Source organism: Microtus oregoni, unplaced genomic scaffold (assembly GCF_018167655.1).
Source record: "Microtus oregoni isolate MIOR12 unplaced genomic scaffold, Mior012 000003F_ref0000135, whole genome shotgun sequence".
In the NCBI taxonomy this organism is placed as follows: domain Eukaryota; kingdom Metazoa; phylum Chordata; class Mammalia; order Rodentia; family Cricetidae; genus Microtus; species Microtus oregoni.
The window spans coordinates 68,454,226-68,471,384 of NW_024543062.1; the positions used below are offsets into that span (position 1 = coordinate 68,454,226).

At 40.3% G+C, this 17,159-nt stretch overlaps 1 protein-coding gene across 1 annotated transcript; it reads left to right on the forward strand.

Moving 5' to 3' along the window:
* The first annotated feature begins 1,229 nt into the window (after window positions 1-1,229).
* Atp6v1g3 (ATPase H+ transporting V1 subunit G3) lies at window positions 1,230-16,076 on the forward strand. Its single transcript, XM_041649342.1, has 5 exons — window positions 1,230-1,311; window positions 5,458-5,466; window positions 8,272-8,280; window positions 11,662-11,762; window positions 15,903-16,076. Exons 1-5 carry the CDS (start codon window positions 1,230-1,232, stop codon window positions 16,074-16,076), a joined length of 375 nt encoding a protein of 124 aa, XP_041505276.1.
* The last annotated feature ends 1,083 nt before the right edge of the window (window positions 16,077-17,159 follow it).

Genomic DNA, 17,159 nt, shown 5'->3' on the forward strand with positions numbered 1-17,159 from the left:
AAGAAGTGTTGAAAGACAGGAAAGACAAGGAGAAAGTGGTTTTCTTGTTTGGTTTGTTGTTGTTGTTGTTTTTTATTTCAATTAATTGGGGGAGAGAGGTCTCTTTTGGGAAGGATGCTGCAGAGGGGTGAGGGGTGGATATAGAGTGACTGGGAAGTAAATGGGACTGGGGTACATGTAGTAAAATTCCCAAAGAATCAATAATTGGGATATGTATGTAACAATAATGAAAAAATAACATTAAAAGGTTTACCTCTCAGTTTGTTTTAAATTTGTTTTCAAACCCAAGAGCCTATTGAAAGAAATTGACCCTGACAGACCAGGTGTTACTTATGAAGCCAAAGGCCATGAAAAGCCAATCTGTAGATCATAGTATGAGTTAAAAAGAAATTTACCCCTCCTTTCCAATAAAAGTAGTGGATACATACAAATATTATATTACATTCTTTTCCATGAGTGGCTTTCTCGTTTGTCCATTACTTTACAGAATCGGATGAAATACGAGGGCACCATTGTGCATTGTCCATAGGCATACATAGACACCAAGTAATGGAAAAGGCAGTGCTTAAATTAGTCTCAAGGGTGTGTGGTATAATTTCTCTTATTGTTGGTTTAGACACTGTAGTAAGATCTGCAACAAAGCATTGCAAGAGAACCACACAATATACCCCATTTGCTCTTTCTGTCTTGTCACCTGAGGCCTAGGACAGGAGGAGAATAGAGCTCCCCCAACAAAGCCAGAAATTTTTCCTGTTTCAAAGAAGGAAAATCTGTTTTCCTCAAGCAAATAATTCCTCAAGCAGAGACAGATAAAGGCCTGAGGCAAGTATTACAGACACAAGGAGCTGGGGAAAGGTTGCAGCCTGAAAGGTATTTCAGCAGCAACTCAGTATTTATGGGTATATAATGGGCTAGCATACCGAAAAATGTCTCTCCCATTTCTTTGTAAGTAAACTGAACAACCCATTAGAGTTACCTTGCTTATACAGAGGTGAAGTGAGAGATCAAATGAATTGTCAACTTCTTGGGGTGACTAACTTGTTTTTCTGGATTCTTCCTTGGGCTCACCTTGGCACACAACTCGCTAGTCCAACCAGGCAAGTTTGAAACAGACAGCTAAGTGTTCACTGTTGGCAAAACAAGCCGAGTTGTGGGGTAATTCATTAGAGGATAAAAGGGCCTGTGTGTCCCAGCTTCCACAGAAGTCACCTTCCTTGGAGCAAGGCACCATGACCAGCCAGTCTCAGGGGATCCAACAGCTCCTGCAGGCAGAGAAAAGGGCCAAGGACAAGCTGGAGGAAGCAAAAAAGAGTAAGTGTCCCCTGTGAGGGGTTGCTTGGAAATTACAGGGGGATGAAGGAGAGGACGGTGGGCTTCTTTTTCAGGCAGACCTGCGTTTAAAGTGTGACGTCACCACTTCCCCGTGAAAGCTTAAGACAGTCTCAGGGACCACCCAGCCCCCTGTTCCACACTGCCACCGCAGGGATGGGGCTCTGTTAGTGTGGACGTTTTTGAAAGGCCGTGTTATAAGAGTATAACTCCAGGTTAATAAAGTTAGGGATGTGGACTTAACCCTGCCTCTGCATCTTCTCTTACACCCCCACACCTCAGTTTGTACAATACTGGGAAATGACTAAGAGAGAGGGCAACTTTCAGTTCAAGTCCATCACTAGACAGTAACCAGAGCAAATTGCCGATGCTTTCTTACCAGTCATTTACAGTTTCATTAAATTGGGATAAATTTTAATAGCTTGTTCTCCCTCTCCGGGTAGCTTTTACATCCTAACATTTTTAAATATGTTTCTATTTTATTCTTCTTCTTACCACACATCTTAATCATACATCTGTGTGATTGCACGTAAGTGTCTTCAAGAAATGTGTTTTCTCCCTCCTCTCATTGACTTTCACAGTATCTATAAGGCGTTATTAACATTATTCCTATTTTATGAGTGCAAAAAAATTAGGATATATGATTTGCTCAATATTTTAAAAATTGAGAATATAGTGTTGGCGGCCATGCTGTCTTTATTTTGTTTACTCTTTCATAACAATCTTTGTGGAAAGACAGGAGATGACACTAAATGGCATTTTACAGCATACTCGGGGTCACCTAGAGAAGACATGGAGCAGACAAGGGTTGGCTCGGGTCCAAGTCTGCAGACAGCTCTAAATGATGCAGAACTGAAAGTCTGCATAATTTTTCTACAAGACCTACTTCCTGAACCCTGGTTCCCTCAGTCAAAATTTATGTTTTTCCAGGATTTTAGCTAATATCATTTGCTGTCTAATGTATAACAATCTGAAGAGCCATTCATCTTCATCATGAATTTTCCTGCTGTGTCTGCAAATAGATTCAAAATCCGACATGGAGGGACCTACTATGTCTCTAAAATGTTGCTTATGGAACTTTCTGGAAGACAGAAAGGTTCGATCCTCCGATATGAACAGTGGCAGTAAAGCCATTTCCCGTCCTTAGGGTGAACTGGTTTCTGAACACTCACCCATGTGACCCCTAACCACTGAAGTGAAGACGCAAGTGGGGTTGACAGCAAAGGCAGGGAAGGAGGAAGTGCTGTGAAACCATTGCTGACATCTCTACATCCTTTTCCTATGACAAAACCATGCTTGCAAGCACAAGATGGTATGAACGCAGTAATTCTGCAGAAAGCCAAACGCTCTAAAACCTACCAATTTAAGCAGTCTAGAAAATTCTCACGTCCCGAATTCAAATTACCCTACTCACATTTAAAACATTTGGAAAATCAAAATATTATAAGATACAAAGGTTATGTTGTCTATGCTTCAAGGATGTACTGGGCACATGCCTGACCAATATTTTTCTGTGATTCCAATAAATCTAGCCACCTCACTCTCTATTAAAAGTGTTTAAAGAAGAAATGTTACTAATTATGCAAGTTGCTTATGGGTGAGCGCCACTGAGGGCATTGTGCCTTTGAGTTCATAGTGAAGATAGATAAAGCCCAACTTCCTTCTCTTTCCACAGTGAACATGCTGACCTTGGGTAACTACTTCTCAGAAATCATATTAAAGTAGATATTTTATTATCTGTACTCCAAACAGCCATTTTATTGCCTGTCAGCTTCCTCTCTCTCTCTCTCTCTCTCTCTCTCTCTCTCTCTCTCTCTCTCTGTGTGTGTGTGTGTGTGTGTATGTGTGTGTACACAAATTTATTTTATATACTCTTAGCTCATGAATATCTGAGCCAATAATCAGCTAATAATTAATAATAATGAACTAATCAGCTTAGAATAGTAAATAGCTCAATTTTTAAAACATTTGAAAAACGTTCTGGCTCTCAGCACTGGTGAGCTAAGATTTGCAGGGCATGTAGGTGTGTCCTCTTTGTGTCAGGAAGAGGCCTGGGGCCAGTTTGCACCCAACATGGTTTTCCCTCTCTCTGTCAGCAGGTGGCAGTTTCTGGACAGCAATACCCACCTTACTCGGTTTTTACGTGATCTGTGGCAAAGAGAAATGCCACTTTATACACTTGGTATGTTGACCCTGCTCTCAACCCCTCCAGTTGGCTGAGAGTGTTTGTGGTGCTCACTAGTTCTAAGCCCTGCTGATGTAGGCTCATGAGTAGACTTGCATTCTTCCTTATTGAATGGCTTGGTGAGCTAAATGCTAAGTGAATGCCGATTCCAATGAGGCAAAGGATAGGCAGACACATATAGCCACCATATTAACAAACACATAGACTTCTTTCGTGTCCATAAAATTGTTCATCTGAAAATGTGATGTATAGGAAGAATAGAAATTCGGAGTAAGGATGATAATAGATCACCTTCTGTTTCTTAAATTCATTTATTCAAAAGCCAGAATCCCGGGAAGATACATCAGTGAGGTGGGTGAGTAACCACTTACGAGACTGTAACAGAGACGAGGGAGGGAAGGAGAGAGGAAGGAAGAGGGGACTAGGAAATACAGACCCTCCTACAAAGAAAAGTAATTAGCATAGTTTGCTGTTTTAGGAAAAGCCAAGAGCAAAGAGGTGGTGGTGTGTATGTTATACTGGAAAAATCTTACCTAGTCCATCAAGGAGGGCTGCCTGAGATCCAAGCAGAGCTGATACCTAATAGAGTACATGAACACTTGGAGGGGACAGATAAAGGACAGTGGAAATAATGCACCAGCAGGGATTCTCCCAAAGTTGGTGAGGCCTGTAGCAGCCAGCTCTCAAGGCCCTCACTGGTGACCAGAGATGGTCTGAGGAGAGCAGGGGGGGCTGCAGACCAGGTGGAAAAGCCTGGTTATGAGGCAACAGAGAAGAAAATCCATCCACTCGAGCGAAACATCCATGTTTCTTCATATAAATTATTTTGCATCTCTGAGCTTCAGTTGTTAAAAATAATAGACATTGTAAGGCCAAATTTGTCTCTATAATCTGATTAGTAACCAAATATTTGAAGAAGAGAAATCTGTGTGTGACTGGCTGTACACTGAATATATGGTATTACTGTTCTTAATACCCAGTCGTAAGGTGTAGTGATAATATGATGTGATTATGTTCTTTGGACTCTTTTGAGGAGCCTGCCACCCAGCTCCCAAATGAAACACACGTGGAGGCTTATTCTTAGTTATAACCATGACGTTAGCTTAGCTTGTTTCTTGCCAGCTTTTCTTAATTTAAACTATCCCGTCTACCTTTTGGCTCTGGGCTCTTCCTTTTCTCTTCTGTGAATCTTACTCTTACTCTATAGATTGCTGTGCAGCTGGATGGCTGGCACCTTATGCCCTCCTCCTTCTCGGCTCCCTCTCCAAACCCCTTCTCCCAGTTTTCTCCTCCCCAGCATTCTCTCTGCCTGCCAGCTCTGCCTGTCCTTTCTCCTGCTTCGCTATTGGCCATTCAGATCTTGAGTAGATCATCAGGTGCTCAAGACAGACACAGTATCACACCTTCACAGAGCTAATCAAACACAACATCAATAAAAGTAACACACCTTAAAGTGATATTCCCAGCAGTAAGGCCCCCACACATTCTCACCTGCGAAGCATCGTGGCACTTGTCAAGGGACTGACAGGCTTACTGTACTTTGTTGTACGTGGAGTCAGCGTTCTCTCTGTATGTTGTTCTTCATTAATCAAAACAGAAGCAGTATGCTGCTCCAAGACAAGCTACCCTTTTACAAGGGGATCTCATAGATTTGCCCAGGAAGTCCAGATCTGGGCACTGAGCTGAGGCTTGCTTCACTCAGAATTAAATTAAAAATTCAAGGTATCAGCATTAACATGAGTGCAGGAGACTGGTCCTTCTCTGAATTACATGGTGTTTGGTGAGGTTTTCTCTCTTGCAAATGAGAATCTCCAGAGTTCCATGTGGGGGTGGTTCTTTTGAAATGTTCACATGTGTGAAGCTCAACATCACCCAAGGAGCCTGTATGTTTAAACCATCTTATACATTTCAAACACTTCAGTCACCTTCTTTTTCAGCTATAGAGAATGGTAGTGTTCTCCATTAAAAGTATAAACGGCATCATAGGATGCACACCAAAAACTATGATAATTTAAATATTCACATCGGGATATGAGAAATCCTGAACAAGCAAGAAGTTGAAAACTTCCCTGGAGCTACACAAGGTTAGAATGAGTAAAGGACACACCCCCTGGCTCTCTACCAAGCTCAGTACTTTTTTCCTGGAGCTGCCCCGCCTGTTACAAATACAACTTCTGCTTCTGAATGTCTTCATAGCCCCCAGCAGGTCACCCCCTCACCTGACTGTGCCCACTTCCTGTGTCTCAGAATAGTTCGTGAACAATACCACCTCGTGACGTGGTCCTGAGTAACTGTGCCAGCACAAATGAGCTGATATTTCATTCTTATTCCTCCAAAGAGTAAGCAGGATTGCCTTTCTAAGAGCATCAAGGTGCTGATCTTCATGAGCGGGATCTTCTGTCCTCTGTGTTTACCACTGAATCATTTTGATGAAAACCGTACTCAGGAAACAGCCCTGCTTTCGCCTTAGCCAACATCAGCTCACACAGTTCTTCCGTGTTGTTCTTGTGGGTCTGTCACCGTCAGTGCATGGAAGGCAACAAATCACTCATTTGTTTCCAAATCTGAAGAGAATCAGGTTATTTGAACAAGCTCCTTTTTTAAAAAAATAAAATCTTCACTCTGCAGCTAGGTATTTTGGTTCGTGATTACATGACTTTTAATAAAATAAAAACCTTATATAAAATTTCATGGTCCCGTCTTCTATACTTTGCAGGCCTGTAAATATGGCTCCTTGCTTTATAGTCCACCTTCTAACAGAGTATTTGTTGAGTGTATTGTGCTCTCCCAGCTTTGAGTGGGTCATATAAAACTACAGAACATTTGTGTCTAGTCACAGCATTTGCTTATATTTAATCCAATATTTATGCAGTTTTCTTAATAATTTTAAAGCAGAAAATACAACCAAAAGAACAGTACATTGAGACATCAAGGACCACAGATGCTAACAGAAAGAATCAGATGCAGCCTTGGTAGCGATCATGGTCACCAAAGATGGTATTGTTCTTTGTTTTGTTTTGTTTCTCTTCTTGGTGACTTGTTTATTTTTCATTGTTTTTTAACAATCGTGAAAAATAATAGCATTCTTTAAAGCGAGAAGGGTTTATTATCAAATTAATGAGGCCCCCAAACCAAGAATGTTTTTCTAGGTAGAATAACTCTTCCTTAGCACATACCTACCTCAGGACTCACTGTGCTGGTGTCCCTTCTACAAGGATGAGGGTTTTCCTTAGGTACCCATTTGTCTTATCCCTATGCTCACTTGCCATTTCATCCACAAAACCTCATCTATATTAACTAAAACCTGTCACAATTTCTCTCTATCCTTAGGTTCCTTTATTCTCCTCATGCTCAACAGCGCTGTCACGTTATGTACATATTGTCTACTCTCTGTCTCCTGGATTGCCTTTAGAACACAGACTGACAACAAGGTTTGTGACTTACCACTGCTTTACCTGAAGATCTAGACTAGTGCACGACACCCTAGATATATAGCAACACCGATTGACCGGGTGACTCACTTCAAACCAAGAATGTTTTTCTAGGTAGAATAACTCTTCCTTAGCACATCGTATTTCCTACATACCTACCTCTATTAGTGTACACTGTTAGTCCTACCCTTCTCTTTTCTTTTTCCTTACTTATCTACCATATGCCATGATTTGAAGATTAAATGTTGGTATTTCCTCACTTTAAAACCATAGCCCTAGCCAGGTGGTGGTGGTGCACACCGTTAAGCCCAGCAGCCCGGAGGCAGAGGTAGATAGACCTCTGTGAGTCTGAAGCCAGCCTGGTCTACAAGAGCTACAGGACAGACACCAAAGCTACACAGAGAAACTCTTTTCACCCCATATACTCTCCTTTGATTTCAGCCCGAATATCATTGCCTCAACTAGCACATACAAACACGGGTATGACTGACATGCAAATCTTCTTCCCTTCTACTCTTTCCTCCCGAGATGCAGACATTGCTGTCCAACTGTATTCTGATTATCAGTCCTTGGATAGCCTCAGGGACACCTTCAGAAGGCTCCCTGTGACAACCCAGGACCTGTCCTCACATCAGTGTGTCTCACTAAAAGTAGTCAGAACCATTACACTGCTGCATTTTGCTTAGCACTTCCTTAATATTATTTGCTAACATCCAAGATGGTTCTATGGAGTCGATGATTACTTCTGTCTGGATGAGAGCAGACACTCAGAAATTCTAAGTGACTGGCTCATAGTTTCAATTCCTTTTGTGCTGTCTTTTGTATGATACCCACTATGTAATTCTTATTTCTTGCTAAGCTGATAAAAAGAAACCCCAGTTTCCTCTTACAGAAAATAACAGTCTAAGCAGCAGAGAGTTGGCTTGGTGCCTTCCGTTCTTATTTGGATCAGAGGACACACAGTCCGCCCTAGGCCTACCACTAAGGAGTCTGCCTCTGAGCATTGCCTTCCATCTCCTAGCCCAAACCACTTTTAACTAGCCCAGGTTAATTCTTTTTTATTCTTTCCCCAAACATCGGAAGATCACTCCGAATACTTCTAACCTCCCTTTTCTGCTTCAGAAAAGAGCATTACAGATGACCTCTAAGTAATGATCAATTAAATGCAGACCAGGTTTGTCTGCACAGCAGGTCATACATGTAAAACTGACTGACTTTATTCAGGTGAAGTTATTTACAATGTCTCTCAAATTATCTTAGAACTGCCCTTTTGTTCTTTTCCAACTCCCATATTTCCAGTTCCCAATTGCCTGTCCATCCTTACAGCTGCCCAGGGTCGCTCCACAGTTATTCTGAAGCTCTCCCAACAATCTTCATGATGGAGCTGTCTTTTTAGATCCCTGACTGATTCAGGTGAGCCTAAAGATACAGGATGATGGAGTGAGGTTAGGGATAAGTCCCTGTGTTCCATAAGCTGAAGGTTTGAAGTTTCGCTCTTTAAATCTGATTTTTCAGTGTTTGCAGAGCAGATAAAAATAGTGTCTATGTGTTATTATTTTTCCTAGTAGGATCTTGTATATTATTTAAGAATGCTCTTCTTGGAAGCTGGGGCAGGATGTATATATTTCAGACTATCTTGAATTAATACCACCTTTTCCAGGCAAGGACTACATGTGATATGCACTTGTTCGTTCTCTGTGTCTGGCTTTCTGCCTATTTGTAGAGGAGGTAGTCAAGAATCACTGAACAAATAATGGAGACTAAAGGAAATCCATCCCTTCTGGAACTACTCTGTAGTATCTTTTTAAATATTACTTAAAATCATGATGAATACAAAGAATTCATTTTCTAAACCCAAAACCAGAACTCTTGGCTTTATAAGTCCACATAAGTATTATGAGTGCATAAAATCAACTGTCATATAAAAATCCAGATTATCCCATGTAGTCACCCCTATGGTTGACACAGAATATATTGGGAATAAAGACCAATATGAACTTCTTTTGGTTCGCAGTAACTTTGTTTTAATGCTTAAGAAATCGGCATATTTTCAGATGTTGGCACTCTTCCCATGCACAGAGAGACGTGAGCTAGAAGTTAATATGAGTGGATTTGATGCATGCATTTCGCTTCACCTCTAATGAAACCATCGGCTTTAGGCTTCCATTTCTTTCACTGGGTTAAATCAGGAATAGCATGTGCAGGCTCTCACACAGCGGCAGCTGCTGAGTCTACCCAGAAAATTGCTGCGCCAGCAGTGATTTCCCGCGGCTCTCCTCTGTAATTGAATGAGAACCAGCAGGTGACTGGTGCCATGACAGAGGAATCACAGACAGGCTCCAAGTTTGTCACTGTGTGGTGGAACCTCTTAGGGCAGTGCTGGATTCTGCTCAGGGGTAGGGCACACACAGCCTTTCCTTTTGTTATATTTTTTTTTAAAAAAAAATGTACTAGAGTCATAACTTTGAAATCAGTCTTTTTTTATGGGATTAAGATGGGGACAAAAGATGTTTTACCCCATTCATTTTGTGAGGTAACTATGTATACAAGTCATTATCACTAAGAAAATACCAAGGTATTTTGTGTTTTTGTCTTGATGTTAATGACAAGATGTGACAAGAGAACCTCTGCGAATAGGGTGTGTTTATTGCCATGAAATACATAGAGCCACAATGGCCTGAAGCATCCGAGTATACAATTGGCAGCAAGCATTAAGTACATAGGCAGAAGGAAAGCCTTGCTGTTAGTGTTGCATTAAGCTTTAAAGCATCATGACAGTGGTAGATTCCATCAGACTTTGTCTTTCAAGAAAGCGAATATAAAGCTAATCATCTATTCTGAACAAGCGTTACCTAGTCCCACCCAACTGAATCTGTCTTTATCCTAAACCCATTTTCAGTGACCACTGAAACAACTCGTGCCCAGCCAGGAGAGAAATTTAGAAGCAATCTGCACCTGGCACAAATGCTACCAAGATACAGGTGACAGATAAATGTTTATATCAAGACATTTTCTGCTTGTTGTTCCAGTGAGGCAATTCAAGAGGTAAAGGCTCTTACATGAAGGACTGGATTGGAGTTTGAGCCCACAGAAAGATGTAAGGAAAGAACGCACTCTGCAGAGTGAGTGGTCTTCCGATGTCCACACATGTCTTGGCATGAGCACACACTGTCATATCCACCTACGTACACACACACACACACACACACACACACACACACACACGCACACACTAGTAATAATGATAATTTAAAATGCTTTAAATCCCTTCTTGCTGCTTAGTGAGAATTACTTATCTAGTTCGAACTCTGTACAGTTTCACACTTAACAAAATTTGTAGCTTAAACTTGAGACTTGATCAGAACATAAACAGTTCAAATAAGTCAAGAATACAGTGCCTTAAATGACACTGAATGGCAATAGATTGTAGGAAAAGAAATAATAAGGTTCAGAGTTTATCTTTAAAGTTTCAATGCTATAGAGTATTCATGCCTCTCCCCTAGAAGGTGGAGGCTGCTGGGGACACAGCAACCATTATGATCAGACTGTCCTCAAACGTACCTCTTGTGCTTGACTAATGATGCCGACCGTCGGGTTTGTTTACGACTTTCATCTTACCTTGTCTTGTGGCTTAAGGCTTACACCTTTGCTCTTAATAAAAAGAAAGGGGGTACTTAGCTAAATCTCCCAACCATTAAAAACAATTGGTTTTACAGCCTCTTTCAAGTCCCTCTCAGAGAAAGCTACTATAAGAAAAACTACTTTGATGTGTTGTGGGGCTTAATCAGACATTCTAGAGCAGCAAACGGGAAAGAAAAAAATCCCAATAAAGTGCCTTAAAAATTGAAAGTCATTTGATAGAGTCTGAGCTGCAGTCTGCGGCGATTTTGGAGGACTGCCAGCACTAAATAGAATCCAGTTGGTGTGGACTGAAGGATGCCTGGCAACCAGTCAGGACAGAAAAAACGGACCAAATCATGTCTTTCTTGAGTAAGTGGCAGCGGAAAGCTGTTCCCTGGCTGTTACTACTGTGAGTCTATGGGTGATCATTTATTTTAACATGTGAGTGACATCTAAGTGTGAAAGAAAGTTGTTACGCGTTGCTCTAAAGGACCCAATTGATGGAAAGAAAAGAAAAAATTGAATATTATTTTAATGAGGTTGGACATAGTAGAAATGTATATAGGGGAGTATATAAATATGGGATATAATATATATATATATATATATATGAGCAGGGATTCATCAATGTGCTTTAAAATAAAAGTCATTTGCTGGGAGCAAAATTAGTATTCTTTAGAAGATAAATTATATTTAATGGTTAAGCTATATCTCCAGCCCAAATATTTATTTTATTATTTTTACAATGCATTAATGTGTGTATGCCTGTGCACATGATGTGCACACTCACGGAGTTACAGGCGGGTCTGAGCCACTAGAAATGGGAGCGGGGTGATGTCCTACAAGAGCAGTGCTAGCTCTGAGCTGAATGCTTTTGGGGTGGTGGTGCACACCTGTAATCCTAACACTCAGGTGGCAGAGGAAGGCAGATCTTTGTGAGTTTGAGGCCATTCTGGTCTACAAAGTAAGTCCCAGGTCAGCTAGGACTACATAGTGAGACCTTGTATCTAAAGAAAAAAGAATGTTTTTCCATCATTTGCACTGCTGTAAGTGGTAAAAAGGAAATCTGTTGCTTCTGCTGCTGTGAATTCTCAGGGAAAGGGAGGCGACTGAAGCAAGCTAAGGAAGAAGCTGTGGCCGAGACTGACCAGTACAGACTGCAGATGGAGAAGGCGTTCCGCTTAAAGCAGTCCAAGGTGAGCAAGCGGCCAGCGCTGACTTCCCAGTGCTTGGATCAGGAGTTCCTGCATGTAAGGATTGAGGCAGAAGACTAGAACAATCTGCAGGGATTAAGTGGACACAGTCTAGCCGAGGTTGAACATAGAAGCAAATCTTAAAGAAATGAGTTACTAATTTCTCTTTCGTGCATTTTTTGACATATAAGGAGGGCACTCGGCTTGTCTGATGTATGATGGGTATTCACGTTCATATCATCAAATAGACATCTGAAAGGATCAGTTGAAGTATTCTTACCTCAGGAATGCATGTTGTGTGGATTGATTTTAAATAACAGGGTCTGTGACTGATGTTCAGGCTAAGACGCAGAATGAATTTGTTAGGTCAGCTCTCCTTCAGCAGATACATGTAAATATCCACCCTAGCTCTCTGGTGCAGCACACAACTGGTTAATTCCGGTCTCAGGAGATGGAAGTAAGAGGCTGGAGTTCACAGTATCCTGACCCTGTTTCAAAAGCTAAGAAAGCCCCTGGGATTTTCTCATTATTGCTTGCAAGCTGATGCAATAATTCAGTGATTTTTCATTTAAATACAAAAAAAAGCCTGGCTTTAAAATAATACTGTTGTTTTTGTAAGTGTATGAAGTTTGTAGTAAAAGGTAAGTACATGATGGGGCTGGAGAGATGGCTCAATATTCAAGATTCTTCCTGCCCTTCCAGAGGGCCTGGCTTCAATTCCCAGCATTCATATCTGGCAGTTCAAACCACGGGCAACTTCAGCTCCAGGAGATCCAACACGTTGTTCTGGCCTCTGCATGTATATACACATACCCATATAAGTAAATAACAGTAAAATAATAAAAAATGAGAGCATTATATTTTCAGAAAGGCCACCATGTCATGCTGCAAATAGATCTAAAAAAAATCATTAAGCTCTATTTATCAAAGCTAAGTTTATGTAATACACTTTGCTCCATTAAAATATAAATATAATATTATTCAGAAGGCTGCCACTGCAAAATGAAGCACAAAAGTTTAAAAATTCACTTACAGCTATTTTTAAAACAATGAGAAATACAAAAAAAAACTCACAGAGATTCAAAAATTGAACACAATTGTCAAAATTTTAAAAATCTTTTCTCAATAAGTTTTTTGTTCAAATAATTTTCCTTGTTAGTCTAAGAATATACTCAGCTATGTTCTTAGAGTGTTTTCCTAGCAGGAGTTAGGCCTTGAGCTCAATTCTCAGCACACGCACACACGCATGCCCACACACATATACATCTTTGCATATAGTGGATCAGTCAGAAAAATTAATTTTTCCTGTCAGTGTTTAGAAACCAAAATTCTAAATTCTTTCTTAACCATACATGTAAATATAGCCCTCGTGATTGGGTCTTATATTCTCTGTATGTTTTTAAACTTTTCTTTTCTAATTGTACTGACTTTTTTCTTCCCAGGGAAACAAAGAATCCCAATTCTGCGGGGCCTTCATTCATTCTATTCTTGGGCTTCGTAGCCCTCTTCTATTTTGGCATTCTCATCGTTCCTTATCCATGGTCAATGTTAGCCTTTTTTCCTTACACTCTATCTAAAAAGCTCTTTTAAAAATAATGTAAAACAATTTTTCTTTGATTTTTTCCATAGCATTCATCACTGTATGATATATTATATATTTGCATGTATTGTGGTTGTCCCCCAGTCTTTCTCAACCATAAGTCTAAGAAACTGTGGATTCTTTGTTGTATTCTTTTGCTTCCCTTGATATCCTACTACTGCTGCATAGTGGATATTCAATAGACCCTCGCTGAACAAACAAATCAGTTAGCATTTCCCTGTGTCCTTATCCTTGCTAGCTAAGCCTTTCATAAGAATGACACACTAGAACAGAGGATGGCCTTCGCCAACTACAGCCAGCTTTGGTTGTCTTCTGTAGGTGCTCCCAAAATGACCGCTACACCTCATTGTTAAGAAAAAACAAAACTGACTATAAATTTAGAAAGTGCTTGGTTTGAAGCTCGTTGAGTCTCTTTTCCTGGGAAGGAGTCAATTCCATGTAACCCCGACTGGAAGTTTGCTCTCTGCTTTGGACAATAATCAACTACTCATCACCCAAGCCAGTGATCAAAGGCACACATACAGAAGTAGCTAGAGCCTGTGCTAAGTCAAGCGTCGTAGAAACCCATCATTGCAGATCTTCCTTGGCATGGTCTCCTGGGGTCAGCACCTTGTTCTACCCCTTCACCTGGAATATTTAAATTACAGAGGAAAGTATCAAGTGTTGAACACTCTTAACACCAGCATCAATGCAAGGCTACCAGAAAGGTTTGAAAATGGGCACACAGAAGGTCAGTAACAACACTCTTAGCCTACATGTATCAAGGCATGCTATGGAATGACCAACTTCCGTTTTTATAAAATGCCCCCAAATGCTCAGGCTTTGGGCAATGTGAGCTCCAGAACAGGGGAACTGAGTTATTTGCAATATCTGGGGAGGCTCTCACTTGAGTAATATGTACTGAGCATAGGCAATAGTTTGACAAGTATTTTCCTTTCGATTTTTTTTTTTACCGCATAAGACTTTTAATTAAATCTTTGTTTCATTTTGTAGACTCCCACACTGGATTTAGAATTTAAAATATGCATGTTGTGGAACTATTCTGTTAAGTAGTTCTCAAATATTTTTAACCATGGAATTGACTCTGTGCACATGTACTTTGTACACACTCTGTTATCCTCATCCTTTTTAGGTAAGGTTGTCTTGGTTCTCAGGGGCTGTAGCTTCTCAAAACCACACGCTTCGATTTATTCTCCCGGTGTCTAGAATATAAACAGAGAAGAACTTGAACCCAGCACCTGGGGTTGTGTTTCATGCCAAGCACAGGAACCAGAAAGGTTCTAGACTCTAGAGTCAAAGTGACCTAAGAACTCTACAACAGAAGTCACTGATGCATACCTGGGGTTGCATCAAATGCACAGCTTCTAAAACAGAAAGGAGGCAGAAACCCTCAATAGAGAGCCTTAACGGATCCATGTTTAGGAAGGATCAAGCAGGGATGTAGCTTAGCTGTTAGATTGTTTACATCATATGCATGCAGCCCTGTGTTCAATCCACAGAATCGACAGGTGGAGCATAGTGATGCAGGGGCTGTAATTCCAGCTCTAAAGAGGAGGAGGTCAGAGGACAAAGAGGTCAAGGTCATTATCAGCAACAGGGTGAGTTTGAGGCAAATGTGGGTCATATGAGAGCCATCCCCAAAAAGAAGAGGAGGGAGACAAGGAAGTAGAGGAGTAAGAAAAAGAGGAAGACAAGGATGAGAGGTAGAGCTTAGAGAGATGAATTATGAGCGAACCATTAACTTTTAGGAAAGAATGATTCTCCCAGTGTTTCGCTGCACCCTTCCTTTACATTGACCCTGTTCTTTGTTACATTATATTTTAGATAAATAATGATTTGATGAAGATGCTAACTGGATGGGGGGATGAAAAATGAAAGGAAACACTGATAAATAAATAGCAATCAATAATATTTCAGTGTGTCTAAAATTTAAAGGTGACTAAATAAACAAGCATATTTTAACCTGAAATAAACCAGTTCATGCTAAAATTTTCAATTTTATACTTGATATTCTACATATTTCATAGATATCTACGTGTGAATTACCTTAGGCAACATGTTTTGTCTACATCTTCCTTAAAAAATATAATTTTTGCTCTGTAAAATCAGGAAAACATGGGTTTAATGCTATCTTTCTACTCTACTTTCAAGGATTAGAATTCAGAAAATTAAATAATGGAAATTATTGCAAATGTTTTCAATTTGATGTAAAAAGCATTGCAAGGCATAATAAAGATTAGAAACCTGAATGCAGTCTGTGGACGGAGCCCACTATGTTTTTAGGGACGTTCATCCTCCATAACCAGGGTCTTCGTAATCTTGTCTGTTCCCAGAAGAAAGAATTCTCTCTCTCTCTCTCTCTCTCTCTCTCTCTCTCTTTCTCTCTGTGTGTGTGTGTGTGTGTGTGTCTGTCTGTCTGTCTCTCTCACACACACACACTCACACCGTAGAACAACCATTAAAAATATGATGACGTTTATAAAATAATTCAACTATTTTCATCCGACATATGGTAAAATACATCTCATCTTCTGCTCTCATAGATAATGGGCTCTCAGAGCCACCTATCAGATGAAATAGAAGAGCAAACACTGGAGAAGATAAAGGAGTTGAACAGGAGCTACAACGCATGTATGGAGAGTGTGATGAATCAGTTGCTGAGCATGGTGTGCAGCCTGCAAGCAGAAGTTCACGTGAACTACAGAGCCACCGACTGAACGCTCTCCATGCGTCCAAGCAGATAGTGTGGAGGACGCATTCTCTCACTATGAAGGGATGGGAATTGTGCACCTGAAGCTTACTGGACAGCAACAAACTTTCATATCACATGTGTCATGAATGGCACTAAATTAAAGAATAAATATCACTATGTCGTCCCTCCTGGCAGTAGGTGTGCCTGGCATTTAATATGAAGCAAGTTAAGAAAGGGAGGAACTTGATTTTTGACACTTGAACAGAAAACAATCACCAGAGCCTTCTTAAGGTGTATTTTCACACTTCTTTTCTTTGGCTTAGGAGATGGTCTATTATTGATTTTTAAAAGGAGAACATAATTGTGATCCTTATAGACATCTAAAATGAATATGCCAAGACTTTAATTAATCAGTCAATGAGAAAAACTGTAAGATCTCATTATTAGTTCAAAAAAACCATTTCTAAGATCTTTGTGGGAACAGAGACAGAAAGAAATAATGTTACAGGTAGCCTTAGAAGAAATGGATTCCATCGTTGTTATATTTACCTAACTACAAGCACCATAATGTTATTCTCTTTTAAGCACATTTTTGAAAAAAGATGATTCTGAAAAACTGATAATATGATAGTATAAGATACCTGGACAAGGGGCTGGAGAGATGGGTCAGTGGTTAAGAGCATTGCCTGCTCTTCCAAAAGGTCCTGAGTTCAATTCCCGGCAACCACATGGTGGCTCACAACCATCTATAATGAGGTCTGGTGCCCGCTTCTGGCCTGCGGACACACACACAGACAAAATATTGTATACATAATAGATAGATAGATAGATAGATAGATAGATAGATAGATAGATAGATAGAGATACCTGAACAAATTTTATAGTTTGTAAAGAAGTGAACCTCGAACATAATGAATTAGTTTGCCCTTGTCGTGATCTCTGTATTAAATGAGCTGAATCCCTGAGAGCTAGGTACTTTGTCAGTTCAATGTATAAGTTACCTTAGTTCTAGGTGTAGAGGAAGTGGTAATTCCCTTCTCATAATAGCCATTAGAGCCTCAGAATTTTATGAGTTGCCTGGGAAAAGATGGCACCAGGACATCACCCT

Excerpts from the sequence above, each read along its gene's own strand:
- Atp6v1g3 (XM_041649342.1), top strand. The coding sequence starts at position 1,230 with ATGACCAGCCAGTCTCAGGGGATCCAACAGCTCCTGCAGGCAGAGAAA. Across the intron at positions 11,763-15,902 it reads TCCGCTTAAAGCAGTCCAAG|ATAATGGGCTCTCAGAGCCA; the intron begins GTGAGCAAGCGG and ends CTGCTCTCATAG.